The sequence below is a fragment of the Ilyonectria robusta genome (genome assembly GCF_021365365.1).
Source record: "Ilyonectria robusta strain PMI_751 chromosome Unknown BGZ61scaffold_6, whole genome shotgun sequence".
Taxonomy (NCBI): Eukaryota; Fungi; Ascomycota; class Sordariomycetes; order Hypocreales; family Nectriaceae; genus Ilyonectria; species Ilyonectria robusta.
In genome coordinates, this window is record NW_025764440.1 from 65,888 (window position 1) to 80,192 (window position 14,305).

At 48.9% G+C, this 14,305-nt stretch overlaps 4 protein-coding genes across 4 annotated transcripts; 3 read left to right on the plus strand and 1 right to left on the minus strand.

The window, feature by feature from the left end:
- Positions 1-67: 67 nt before the first annotated feature.
- BGZ61DRAFT_347613 (trypsin-like cysteine/serine peptidase domain-containing protein) lies at positions 68-1,025 on the minus strand (the record flags this gene model as incomplete). Its single annotated transcript, XM_046239992.1, has 3 exons — positions 68-407; positions 475-674; positions 771-1,025. The coding sequence occupies 3 exons, from the start codon at positions 1,023-1,025 to the stop codon at positions 68-70; spliced, it is 795 nt and encodes a 264-aa protein (XP_046106460.1).
- A 2,644-nt stretch (positions 1,026-3,669) lies between these two features.
- On the plus strand, positions 3,670-5,457 carry BGZ61DRAFT_475579 (uncharacterized protein; the record flags this gene model as incomplete). The annotated part of the gene is made up of 2 exons (XM_046248714.1): positions 3,670-4,797; positions 4,855-5,457. The coding sequence occupies 2 exons, from the start codon at positions 3,670-3,672 to the stop codon at positions 5,455-5,457; spliced, it is 1,731 nt and encodes a 576-aa protein (XP_046106461.1).
- Positions 5,458-8,257: 2,800 nt separating this feature from the next.
- BGZ61DRAFT_492141 (uncharacterized protein) lies at positions 8,258-10,337 on the plus strand (the record flags this gene model as incomplete). The annotated part of the gene is made up of 2 exons (XM_046250514.1): positions 8,258-8,787; positions 8,864-10,337. The coding sequence occupies 2 exons, from the start codon at positions 8,258-8,260 to the stop codon at positions 10,335-10,337; spliced, it is 2,004 nt and encodes a 667-aa protein (XP_046106462.1).
- Positions 10,338-10,932: 595 nt separating this feature from the next.
- On the plus strand, positions 10,933-12,610 carry BGZ61DRAFT_530150 (uncharacterized protein; the record flags this gene model as incomplete). The annotated part of the gene is made up of 2 exons (XM_046253521.1): positions 10,933-11,492; positions 11,551-12,610. 2 exons carry the CDS (start codon positions 10,933-10,935, stop codon positions 12,608-12,610), a joined length of 1,620 nt encoding a protein of 539 aa, XP_046106463.1.
- Between the last annotated feature and the right edge of the window lie 1,695 nt (positions 12,611-14,305).

A 14,305-nucleotide genomic window follows, 5' to 3' on the forward strand; every position in this document is an offset into this window, starting at 1 on the left:
TCAACAGGGGATTCATATTTCCACCCGAGTTGTGCATGAGGCATATCTGGAGTCTGTATATGATGTTTCATACTCTAGACCTATGATTTGCAAGGGCCGTACTGGCGGTACTGGTAATAAAGGAAATAAATTGACCAACCCTCGCATACACACCAGCGAAACCGGGCTGGGCACACCCTTGACCCCAGGAAACTACTCCAACCACCTCTCCAGTCGCATCATCAACGATTGGGCCGCCGCTGTCGCCCTGGCAGGAGTCCTTGCCTCCTTCATCCAGACCAGCGCAAAACATGCCTTCAGTAATTGCGGCCTCACCATACTGTTCACGACACTCGGCACGTGAAACGACGGGCACAGTGACTTTCTGAAGAGCCTCGGACGAAGGCCCGCCTTGGGTCAAGGCACCCCTGTGTCGTCAGTTAGTTTTCTACTGCTCACGAAGACAAGACGACCTGAGTCTCCCAATCAACTTACCAGCCCGCAACCGTAAGGAGAGAGTCCGCGACGGGATCAGAGCCATTTTTGGCCAACGTAGCGTAACCAATCGTGTCACTGGCCTCGATTGGGCTCGCAAGACGCCAGATGGCAACATCGTTATCGACGGTCCCCGCGTTGTAGTCAGGATGGCTAACAATTGAGGAGACGCCGACTTGCTTGCCTCCTGTCGACCATTTCTGCAACCAAGTCAGTTCGAAACAGCTTTTGTGATGGGTACGAGAGGTACCGCAACAAGCTGAAATATCTCAGCCTGTAGGGGCGAAACAGCTTACGAGACTTCCTGCGCGAACTTGCACACTTGAGGGGTTCAACTGAGAGCAATGGGCTGCTGTCAAGATAGTGTTGGCGTCCAACAGACTGCCACCACACCAGCGACCGCCATTTCTCGCGATACTGACGATGTAAGGGAAATCGCCCAGCTGGGCTTCAGTGCCGCCGACAATTCCGGCCGGAACCTGAGGAAGCGGGGACCCCAAAGACAGGGCAGGCATTGCAAGGATAGCTGCGAGTGAAAGTTTAGATGCCATTGTTGAGAAATCTGTTTGGGAATAGAGGTGGGAGAACTTTTGAGAGTAGCTGACAACAAGAAAGAGGAAGACAAGAAGCTGAATGTTGACATATTATATATTCCTAGGGATAACTAGTAACTTATCTTGACAATCTATGACTGTCTACGACAATTCTGGTAGTTCTAGGTACCATGTCATGTTATCAGAGACGACTTTGGACATGTAACCTCACTGCAGGCTTGGCAAAATTGGGACATGCCTCCTTGGGATAAGTAAGCGCTCGTATTGGCGACGATCTCGAATAAAGTTTCTCAAAGGTCCAGCTATATTTTCCAATACGGGATAATGAACCCCATGTCCAAGTTAGTCTCTGGCAATCCCTGTCGATTATTTTCAAGGAGAATTTCACAGCGTACACTGCCGTGCTCCGCCAATATACGGGAAGAAAAATAAGCATAAACATGCACGAGGTGAATATGCCGCTATGAGCAATTCTCTATCAGCAAGTATTCAGTACTGCTAGACAAACGGTCCGCTACCTCCGGCGATCCTTTCTTCTTTTCCCGGGAAGTTGACTTATCCACTTGCAATGGTACGTCCGTCTACATGGACCTGCTGCATTTGGCTTCTAGCTTGCAGTAGGTCTAATGCTCGCAGCATTTCAATTAGTACGATAGAACGTCATGCCAGGGGGAGCTTCTGACATATCATCCATGAGCTTAACAGGATACTCCAAATGTCACATACTGCAGGCATTCATTCTCTCCTTCCCAATATGATACTGACCCGCCGGTACAAATCAGGAAAGTCAGAATAATACTCAACCCCCCACTTGATTCTTTGGGAATTGTAATCTTCACTTTAGCCGAAGATCAGCCTATGCCATCCGTGCTATCCGAAAGACGAGGCTGCTAAAATCAACATACCTGGCTTGTGCATTTCCGTGGGACATGGGGCGAAGTCTTGAATCAGTTTATCCAATAGCCAGCTGAAGACCGCCCCGGCTTTAGAATACCGGCTCAGACAGTAAAGAGACGCGCAGATGTCAGTCATATTTTCTACATTGGAAAACCGGTAGGAGAACAATTGATAATGTGGAACCAGGATCAGCTTAACGTCTATCTCTTCCTCTGTGCAGGTCAGATTTCGCGAGTTCCGGGGACTATCGTGTCGAGATGTCGTCACTTCTGAGCGAAGAATATCACGTAACACGTCACAGTTGAAAGTAGGCTCTTTATCATACAACTTATTTAGATGTCTCTTTGCCTCAGCATAAAATCCCGCTATATGGCTGACGAGTGAGTGAGATTATGCTTCCGGGATCCGCGAATCTGCATGTCTGGCAGATAAAGGTACCAAATTGGTAATAAGAAAACAAATAGACATATCGATAGCTAGGGGTACACCTTCTGTAGCCGGTTAACAGTAGCGCTTTAATCCTTGGTATAACCTTTAGGGGGAAAGAACTCCAGAAACACTAGTTTCTTAGGGAGTTTAAGCAGACAGCGGTGGGGCACCTGGATTAGCTCATCAATTCAAGAATGACAATGAGCTGTAACCAATCGGCTCGAAAGTTCACGAAGAGCTGGTATTCGGTTGTTTATTTCACGTCACAAGTTTAGTTCTGGACGGTTCTGTGTGTTCCGTTCTCAATTCGACTAGTGGACGCTTTTGTTAACGCCTAGACCCTTTGCATGTTATCACATCTCAATACAGTGCCGACGGTCAACTTGGTCGCGGTTTCTAAGTATTGAAAGAGTTTCCACAGGGACACACTCTTGCTTATTGTAGCGCATGCAGTGCGAATCCAAATTTACACGACGTACCTTTTGCCCCTCCAGTTTTGGCTTTTGTCTATAACTCTGTTATGCCCATCACTTCAAATGTACAACTGCTTTGTTGCTCCGCACGGTACAATCACACTTGCGCCGCGTAGTGGTTAGTGCTAGAACCCTTTCAGTACTTGGAAATGGCGATGTATTGGCAATCGGTACTGTGCCTTCTGCAGCCCCATCAATAGTTTCTTTCCTGTCCTGCTTCAGGCAAGCCAGCTTGCAAGTGGCGAGCTGTGACTTATCCATCTGTCGTCTAGGCCAGTCTACAAGAGTCAGATTATTCATATTGCAGTGTTGAGAGCATTAAGCTATTGGCTCATATGGATGTACTCGTCTGCAAGGGGCTGTAGATCCTTCCTTAATATGGTAGACCAAAGTACCGAGAATTCCCGAGCTGAAAATTCCCCTTGCAAGAAGCCCTTTGGCCTCTGGAAAGCAAATCTAGACGATTGTAATGCTTCCAGCAACTTCCATCACACGCTGGGCGCCGATCTCAAAAGCTCGAACTAGTTGTTCTCCATCATCTACCGTAGTCTCTCTAAAACAATGACACAGCTTAGCGTCGAGGCAGATCACAGGCTGTCGACTGAGCAGGCTGAAGTGATGCAGTTTGACGGCCTGTCACACGCCGAAAAACCGATACGTGGAGACATTAGAGTGCCGTTTTATTGAGAGAATATGGTACTTACGTCACCCGTAATATTGAACTCACATGTCACTCTGCTGCTTCCCGAACGTACAAATATATTAAGTCCTTTATTGCCCAGAATTCCACACTTCAATCACCCTGTTCTAGATAGTAGATCAATTCAGTCATCTTTTTCAAAATGTCAATCCCCCTCGACTTCATTCAAACTATTACAGTATCTGCCCTAGAGTACCCTCTCTATGACCACTTTTCCAATCCTACCAAATGCTACTTCGCGCTGGGCCCTGTTTCCATATGGGACGTCACAGACCTGGATGGCAAAGGTCGCCCAAAGTCATTTCCAGCAGCCCTCAACCTCAAGTCCACGTTTGAAGTTCAACTGTCCCCGGCAGGCATCGCGGCTTTACCAAACCTCACGCCGCCATATACGCTGACGGCAAAGCTCGACGCTTGGGACATTTTCAACTCCAAGGAAGTCGTTGACATAACCACGGGGCCAAAGAACCTTAGTTTGCTTCAACCAACGGTCAATGGGCAGCCCAAGTCACTCCCGTGGGCGCTCTATGGAGATGCGATATGGACGCTTAAAGGCTCCAAAAGCGACCAGCCTCAATACACATGCGAGACCACCATTGAAGTCTTCGTCTTGCCTACGAACTTGCCACCATTCTTCGATAGGTCTGGCATCCCTCTGGCTTTTCTCCGACTTAGCAACTATCTTCCCACATGGATGCAAACACCCGAGCAAGTTCCCGGAAAGACTGCTATAGATTGGCCGTCTTTTGCGGTCAATGCCGTGTTTTCAGATCCACGGCTGGAGTACGAGACTTGGAGTGGAGCCCGCAAATACTCCAGCTGGAGTCCAACGTCGAGCCCGCGCACCCCCTTTACGGCCAATGAAGGCATCGAATGCTGGTTTGATCTATGGCTGTCTGACCTTCAAGGTGTGACCAAGAAAGGCCTGAAACATGCCGTCAACTGCTACGGCCTAGCTGCTCTCTGTCAGGCTGTTGTGTCACTGGGTGTTGATTCAACCGTCAACTCTGTGCGCATGAAGTACATGAAGCCCTTTGGCTACATCAACCCCACACATCTGATTGGTAGGGTGGAAATTCCCCCAAATCCGAAGAATCCAGACGCCCAATGCAACAATCCCTTTTACGGCAATCCGGACTACAATCCTCCGATGCTCTGCGATTTTGACACTGCGGGACGTTCTGCTTTTGACAATCACATGTTTCTCACCATCAACAAAGGCACGTCGCCTTTCGTCTTAGACGCTTGCTGTGGACCTCAACTAGGGACAGTGCTGCTCATTGACTACCCGACCAGTGTCATCGGCTAGAGATCGACTATATACAAGAACAAATCACGTCCTGGTGCTCTGGGTGATATTGCAGATGGGGTTGGTGTCACTGACACTGTTAACTCCCGTTGTTTTGAACGCGTAGGCGCCCCAGATCCAAACTCGCCTGCGTTGATCGACAAGATGGCCTTGGACATGCAAAAGTACTGGTACCAACCATATCTCTCTGCGCCAGCCGGAAACTGGGAAGTTACTGCTACCTGGACTTACTTACCGTTTATTGACAAACAAGAAATTATTACTGCCAATGTCTTTACCTACTCATCATATTATGAGGTTAATGAGGCGTACGAAAAAAGAATTGCTGACATTCGTGGGTGGGTCGGGACGAACAATCTACAGGATGGTTTTAGTGACATGATGACTGAAAGCATCCGCATCTTCTGTGGCCCTCTTCGTCTCTACTTGGCTATAGTGGAGGCGAAACGCGGAAAATCGGATACGGCGGTTCAACTAAAGACCAAGTTGCAGTCCATTCTCAACAACAGCCTGTCGCAAAACCCGCAACCAACGAGTTACATCGCCAGCGTCGCGTGCCAGCCTCAAGCAGTTTGCCGAATAGGATACATTGCAACAGTGACTATCAAGGTGAATGTCTAATTGGAAAGCTCTCCAAGACTCCACTGACTTGTGGTCCAGAGTACCGCACCAGGCATCAAATACTGGAGAGGCTTCAACGTTCGGGTTTCTCGCGGGGTAAGCAATGTCGCTAATCAATAAAGATGTATTACATGTACTAACATGGGGGAATAAGTATCTCCTATTCTTGGACAGCGATCAGCAGGGTGATGTAACAACGTTTCGTTTTCTTGCAAGATCGAGTAGATTCGAGATAATAACACTTACAATACACGGTGGAAATTTGGAATCCGAGGCAACAGTACAGAACTTGTAGGTTGCATAATGGATATCAGTTGCGCATTGGGTGCAGCACAAACAATGGGGACATAGCTTCTTCATGAATTCACATAATTCCTTAGGGTTAGAATCTCAGCTAAGAAACCCAGGCATGCTACCTGACTTGAGCATAACGTCGTTGTCTAGGACGAGCCGAGTTTTCGGTCTGCGGGATCCTCGGAAGCACTCCTCGAGGGAGAATGCTACCAAGGGGTTGGGAGATGGTAGACCTGTGAGTGTAGGAAAGTAGCCAGCTCGCTTGTGGTTTGCGTTTCTGCGATTCACCGTTCCCATCACATATATATAACTCGCCGTGATGACATTTTTCCCTCTTTCGGCCTAGTTTGTCTCTTACTAAAGTTTAACATTAGGCCCGGAGCTCCCGTGGCGTATATCCTAGCTTAATTTCATTTTCTCCTCGGTTAGTGTGGGGAAACTCTTTAAGTGTCGGTCCACCAGGCCTCCTGACGCTGCGCAACCAGCTAATTTATAGATCCCTGGTCCACAGCCAAGCTGCTGGCTGTCAGGTCTCGATTCTTTCGTGCTCTTCTTGACTCGAGGACCCCGACCGGCTCGTGTCGTGTTACTACACACAGGACACGGGGAACGCATCACTTCAAGTCTAACCAATCCTTGCTAGCACCAACTTCGTGTTCGTTCTCGTTCCGTTCCGCCATCAAAAATCGATTTTCTTTTTGAGGCCTTCGTAAAACACCACACATAAGGCGGCACGGTTAGGATTTGGTGTATTCAAGGCTCTAAGTGAAAACCCTGCAGAGATCTTGCGAAGTCAGTAATACAGCCGTTCACCGACAATGTTGAGTTTGGAAGCATGTCCTTGAAACTAAGGGCATTTCAATGGGTGTGGGAGGAATATACACTCTATATTCCTCAGTAAAGGAAATGCCAAGTCCCACGTATTCTGATTATGCATTAATTGGCGTAAATACAAGCTTTCAGTAAAACAGACCCAGAAATATACTGTTTTTAATTTAAATATACATTCTTTTAATTCTATTTGGGAACATCTCATGTGGCGATACTGGGCTCGCATTCGGCGGCCTACCCTATACTATGTCTTTGAGAGGGTACCGTCGGTCTCTCCTAGTTTGTAGTCGAGGTGACAGTACTTCCTAATATTACATGTTAGATTTTGCAGACAAGATACCTCGTACTTCAATATCTCCTACGCAACCTGTATTTGTTATGGACATCGGTCAGATGCCTTAGAGCGACAAATTGGAGTGCGGCCGAAATTTCATCCACCATCTGATTATTGCTGAGATGATGGGCGGCTGCAAGGTGCCTAATCTTCTATCGATTTCTCTCGGCGTCTTATTGTACTTGCTAATGTGTCTTGATAATAACGCGCAAATGTGGCCAGTGAAGCATGTCAGACTCAGTCACCTGAGATTGAACAAAACTGGTCAACGGGAGCTACCTAGACTAGGGTTAGCGATATGGGTGGACTCCGCCTCGTGGGCTAGGCTGAAGGAGGAAAGAAAGCCATCGAGTGGAGCTAGGACAACACCTCGGGAGATCTATTAAACTTCAGTCAGAGACACACTAGGCTGAAATGGGGGAAAATGTCATCACAGCGAGTTATAAGTATATCTGTGACGGAAAAGGCGAATAGCAGGATATGAGATCATAATAATTGATTTTGTGTGTGAAGCATCATTCACGGCGTTAACTCATGGATTTACTCCTATTGCCGGGAAGGACTGTAGCTTAAAGTAAGACCGGGGCCGAGGTTGATGTGGCCCATGTGGGATGATGATGATGTCGTTCTGCGTGGAACATAAAGAATTAGGCAGTAAGCCCACCCGATATTGTGAAATTACTGCCCTCTTTTACTGCTACACTAATGTCTTCAACTCCTGCTTGACTTTCCAAAGAATCCCGACAACTTGCTTCATCATAGCCTCAAGTTCTTCCTCGACGAACTCTAGAGAGCGTATTAAGGCTACAGCTCGAGCGGCGAGCGGCTAGACCCAGATTATAAATCAATGGCCAACTGGGCTCGCTTAACTATCATGGGTAAATAAACCTAGATTGGTACCGCCGGTAAGAGCCGGTAGTTCAGGGGCCAAGTGGGATTTTATTGGGTATTGGCTTCTCAAAACCCGGCGCTTGCAATATGCTTGGGACTTGGCATCCGAAACATCCGACTTTAAGTCGTGTTGTACATCCCTTTCCATCTACAATATTAGTCATCCGGGTGTAAATCATGAACCGCGATGGGAATGGCAGCAGATCTGGTGCAGTAAGACGACTGGGGTCTAAGAGAGTCAAACTTAATGTAGGAGTTGAACCAGCTTTCCTAGAGTAATGTCCATCTTGTGGGCCTGGCTATTACCCCCTGCCAGATGTACTTAAAGGGACGTGTCCTCCATCTGTCTCGAGCTTTCACCCTTCATCACATCCATCTTTCAGCCCCAAGTGTTCCAACGATCTCTCTCTCTCCCTCAAATATATCCAACATCTGCACCGCTATATAATCATGCGGTTTGTAAGCCCCTGGGAGGCGGCTTCCAGGCTCGGTAGCATCCTGCTTATCGCCAGCACCGTCTCTGCACTGGTAACGACTGCCAGCTCGGTCGACACTTACGACTATGTGGTTGTCGGCTCCGGTCCTGGGGGTGGTCCATTGGCCGTCAATTTGGCCCGAGCTGGTTTCAGGACTCTCTTGCTCGAGGCTGGCGACGACGACAGTGCTGCTATGATCACGAACGCTATTGCGTTGACAAACACCGCAGATACCACTGCCCTGACTTGGACCTATTGGGTTCGTCATTACGACGATGTGGAATTGACGATAAAGTACCAACATCTTACCTGGAGGCTTCCAAACGGAAATTTGTGGGTTGGTCCAGGCAGCTCTGCACCTGCGGGAGCAGAGATTGTTGGTATCCAATATCCCCGTGGCGCTACACTCGGAGGATCGTCTATTGTCAACTCGGCTCTGACTGTCCTTCCCGCCAACAGCGACTGGGACTATATCAAAAACCTCACAGGCGATGACTCATGGAAGTAAGTTATCCCTAAACCCTTCTACTCTTACTATCCTGTGATTTTTATGGAAGTAAGCTGACGCAGCAAATCCCAGTGCTACTCATATGGGGGAACTGTTCATTAAATTAGAGAAGAATCAATACCGCCCACGTGGTACCCCAGGCCACGGCTTCGACGGATATCTTGAAACAGTTTTGGGTAACGGCACCGTCTTTCTCTCTTCACCTCAAGCAACTGAAGTTCTCAAGGCCATGGCCGCCGAGGCGGGCCAAGATCCCGAGGACCTGGCAAACATCCTGAATATTGACCCTAACCAAGTCTTGAACCCCGACCGAGACCAGATTACAGGACTAGTGGGAGCGCCTCAGCATGCCAATACCACCTGGGCTCGCTACAGCTCGAGGACACGAGTGCTCGATACCTTGCGCGCCGTTGACGAGAAAGGCAATAAGAAGTACCGTCTAGAGGTCCGCCTCAATTCATACGCTACCAAGGTCCTCTTTGACAAGCCTCAAGGGGGCTCAGTACCTCGCGCCATTGGTATCGACTACCTAGAAGGCAAAAGCAGCTTTCAGGGTGACCTCCGCTATAATTCAACTGTCAAGAAGACGTCACGCCGAGTCTATGCTCGAAAAGAGGTTATTCTCAGTGGTGGATCATTCGGTTCGCCTCAGCTGTTGTTACTCAGCGGCGTTGGACCAGCTGCAGACCTCAAGGCCCTGAAGATCCCGGTCGTCGCTGATCGACCAGGGGTTGGCCGTAACATGCAAGACCACAACGAAATTGCCGTTATTGGACACGGTGCCCAGGCCTTCGATTTCTCTGCTGCTCCTGGCGGTCCTCGCTCCCAGTGCACCTTTGGGGCTCCTGGCGACCCATGTCTTGCACTTTACCGTCAGGGCCAGGGACCATATGTTCAGCCTAGTCTCATGCAAATGGCCTTCCTCAAGACTAATCACACCACCAACGACGAGCGTGACATTGCCATCTTCCCGGGTTCTTTTGGATTCCGTGGCTTTTGGCCCCGGAACACCGGGCAATCGTGGGATGATCCCCCCACGACCTGGGGCATGCACAGCGTCCATATACATGGGAACAGTACGGCTGGATACCTCAAGCTTCGCTCGGCCGATCCGACCGTGACGCCTGAAATCAACTTTCGACACTTCAACGGCACAGGCGCTGCAGGCGACATAGCCGCCATCAAGGAGTTCCTCACTTGGGGTCGCCGGGCTTTCAACCGCGTCCAGGCGCCATTCGCTCCTTACAATATCTCTTGGCCACCTTGCGCAGGCACAGTTGGTGCCGATGGAAGCTGTTCTGTCGCTAACAATGACGAAGACTTCATACGCGAAAATATCTTCGGCCATCACGTCATTGGCACTTGTTCCATCGGCCCCAGCTCTGACCAAAACGCAGTCTTGGACTCCAAGTTCCGTGTACGTGGTGTTTCTGGCCTGCGAGTCGTGGATGCCAGTGCTTTCCCTAGGTCTCCTGGCGCTTTCCCGGTTATTGGGGTCTATATGTTGAGCGAGAAGGCTTCGGAAACCATCCTCTTGGGCCATTAGTCCTATCCAGTATCTTTCTTTCCTTCTATACCTGTCAATTAGTTGTAATAACGCCTCCCACTATAGAAATGGAAAAGGAGGCTGAGATGCCTGCAGAAATATGCCCCAGCCACCACCAGCTGAAAAGAAAATGCAAGTTGGCTTAAGTCTTGTGACTGATTTTTAACCGATGCTTATCGCTGCATGGACTAATTTAGCCTTGTCACTTTCTTATCTTGCCGAATTTGGAGCGGCTGACATATATCACCAATAGTTCAAGCCATGCCGTTTGTATTATTACAAATCTGGCTAGTAGACAACTGCACGTTGTTCAGGCGATAGCAGTTGTCACTTTGCATTTGCTGGTGGCTGTGCCTTTGGGCTGAAATCTCTGCTAAGGCTCAATTCTCTTCGTTCGAGATTAAGTATAGGATGCGGAATATAAGAGATGCCTGTCGCGGCGATGAGAACGACAATCTGACTTGGTCCCTCATCTTTCTCAGGCCAATCGCCCTTTGTTAAGATCTCAAATTCAGATTGACCCATACCCTCTTTCTCACTGAAATGCTGGATCTCTATCGTTGACTCGATCAAGCCTAACACTCCATTCACCAAAATGGCCTGCAATAATTATACCCACACTCCGCTGCCTCACTTCAGCGCCACCGCTCTTGTCGACTTGATCGGGAACCTCAGCGAGACCTGCCCCCATGATCTAGTGGATGGCATTGGGGTAAAGGAAACCGTTGCAAATGAGATATTCCAAGGCGAGAACTCCTTCTTTGCTAATTTTCTCGGTCGCTGGTCGCCCTATGCGGTGGCTGTCATTTTCAGCCGGCTGATCGATTTCAAACTGCCTCTATTGCAGCTGATTTCCGAGCTTCCCCGTCCCCAGCTCCTTACTGGGTGGTGGACGCAGGCTTTTACGGTATTGCATCTTATTGGGGACCCAATCGACTCGATGAGTAGTCATCTCTTCACTTTGGAGACCTGCATGGTTGTGCTCAAAAGAACGAAGGAAACCATGGTTGACAGGGAAAGGGCTGAAGCCGAAGCCGAGAATGTAGAGGCAGGGGAACTCGAGCAAAGGATCGAAAGGCGATGCAGACTCATCGCTTTGGTGTACCTGACATACGCTTCAAACGGCCATCCAAAAACTATTAAGAATTTGATAAGGTAACCCATCAGACTCTACTGTCTCGTGAGCAGATGGCCTAATACAAAATTGTCGCAGATTCGAAGCAGAAGATCCAGCTGGCTTCGAAGCCGCAGCCTTAGCTCTTGCTGCGGACCGTGGCTCCAACTTCTGGGCCTTGGGAGTAGCCATCTTCGGGTTTCTTATGGCCGTCGTGCTCAAGTATGTCTATATCGACGCCGACACTTTTGATGTGACCAACCCTCAGCACATAGACATCTGGAGTCTCTCCTCGTCGATGACTATGGTACATATTATCCCCAACGTCCTTCTTGCCTCTATCATCAGTGTACAGCAGTCACCTCACACGGCTAAGCGTTTCCTCGAGCAATTTGAAGAGGGCCTTCACGGTCGAAAGGCAGGCAATTATACAAACAATTTGCCAACCGACTGGGCTCGCTGGGATCTTGACAGCCAGATCAGCAACGGGGCGATTCCTAACTGGAGGCCGGATCGGCGACACCCAAACCTCTCGCGAGAACACAATGCCCCACCCACAAGCTGGCGACGGCTTCTCGACGTCGCGGCATTTCTCATCGTCACCATCGGGTCTGCTGGTGCCATATGGTTGGCTGCCGCGGTCCCCCCACAAGGAATCAACTGCCGCACAGTTATTAAGTTGATCATGGTGTCAATCTATGTGGTGAAATACGCGGTGCAGCTTCTTGTCAATCGACTGGGCGCTCCGTCGATCCCCATGAAAATGAAAATGTATATGACGGGAACGATGGATGCCTTGTCCGTGCTCTTATTCGCATTCATCATCTTCAGTACCCAGGCTGGGATTCTGAATCGCCCTGGGTGCTACCGGCAATGCAAGGATGACGGCGAATGCGGCGTCTATCCCGCCTCGGTCACCTGGGAGGTTGTTCAAAGGAGGCTTCATGGACTGTATCCGGGCATCTTATTTGGGTTTCTTGGGATGCAAATTCTCGTCTGTGCCGGTCTCTTAGACGTTTTCCGTGACGCTAGGAAGGTATTTCTACAGTCTGACGAACCCCTGACTGAAAGGGAGCGCGGAAGGCAAAGAGGCCAAAGAAGGGAGAACCAGAAAATACAACTCAGGCCTCTTATACGTGGAAGGACCAGCAGCATTTAGAGGGCTGTGAAACCACCGCAACGAGTGATGGCTGCGTTCATGTATTTTAGTCATTGTGTAAAGGGATTATCAAGAACAATTGACAAGTAGGTAGGAGAATTTCTCGGAAGAGCCGAGAGCAAGAAGCATCATATTTAAGCATAAATGCCTATCACAGACTTCCGCGGAAGAAAAGTGAACCTCCAGGGCGGTTGTACTGTTTGTGGAGTGTACCTAGTGGAGCTTGGAGAGAATCATGTGGGCTCAAGGGAAGTGACTGTTGGGTACATAGCGAGGTTAGTACATTCAATTCTTAACACCGGTACGGGTATCTTCGTTGTGTGACTCGGTGGAACCTGGATCGTCACAAGTCAACTGATCCATGGCATTCGTTGTGTGCACAGCCACACCCTTCACTGTCCCACATCAACTCGAATTCCTGTTCATCTCTCAAGTGGACTCATCAACAGTCAGAGGCGGCTTTCACATTTGCACTTTCTTTGAACACATTCATCCCTGTGTCTGGTAGTGGCAACGTGTCCCTTTCTATAGTAACCCACCATTTCAGCCTCAGCTAGCCGATGCTCTAGGCAAGCATACTTGAGACCAAGGCGTTCGATAACCCCGTCGCCAATTCCGCCTTGAATATGTCCAATGAGAGCATGTTGTAAAAGTGAAGTTGTTTCGGGAGATGCCTCTGCAGGTTTGCTTGAGGGTCGGGAAGATCGATTGTTTCGTATAGATGAGAGCATTAGGATATTACACATCTCCAAAGGAATCAATGCAACGTCTTATGACCTGGAGATATTTATCATGTGTGCTCGGAGAAACATAGGAAATTTGACGGCCACTTTGGGTTCCACGTTAAGTGCTTGATTACTTACCAGAAACCCCCTCTCGGACCGGCCCGGTCAATCCGGGCCCAAGCTATCATCAAGATCGTCATCATCACTTTGAACACTATTGCGCTGCTAAAACCGACCGCAACGGATCCCCCAGTCCGTTATTGGAACAACTCGTACTCACGGGACCAAACATCGTGGATGCCTCTCTGCTGGTCTATTGCCGGTCTCACGAGTGACTCTCATCCCCGAGTGACCTCCCGTCTCGAAAAGAAAAACGAGAAAGTTTAGCGAGGGGGTGTGTGCCCAAAAAAAACCCGGTGAGGCAAGTTCCGGGTGACGTTTTGACCCTGTTCGCAAACCTCTTACCGGGATAACAAACCTGCTCAGTGTTATTATTTTGTATGAAGCTCACTTCCGTGAGCCAGGCACCCTAGTAATCCATAAAAATGACATTGTGGGACTGCACTATTGGACATAACCCAGTACATTTATTCTACTAGCTCTATATTTCCCCAGTATCTTAATATTCACCATACAGCTCGATTTTGTCACAGATTCAACTTGCTGCTATGAAAAACAACTTATGGAAGAGCGTCCATCCTCAGCTTAGGACTCCAGAGACTGTTTCAAGGCGATATATGTCTCAAAGATGCATGGATATGGAATTTCATCAGTTGCCCGTCTTGTGGGATAAGCGACGTGGGGAATGAGTGAACTTTTACCCTCCTACCTATTACGTGGCAGCACTTTGACCAGTTTGGAAGGAGCTTTGATTAACTTTAAGCTTGAAAGTTCCTCTGGAGCTACACATGGACGGGTACTGCGATACTATTGGTGCTACTGGTCCTATGTATTCTGGAGTGGAATGTCA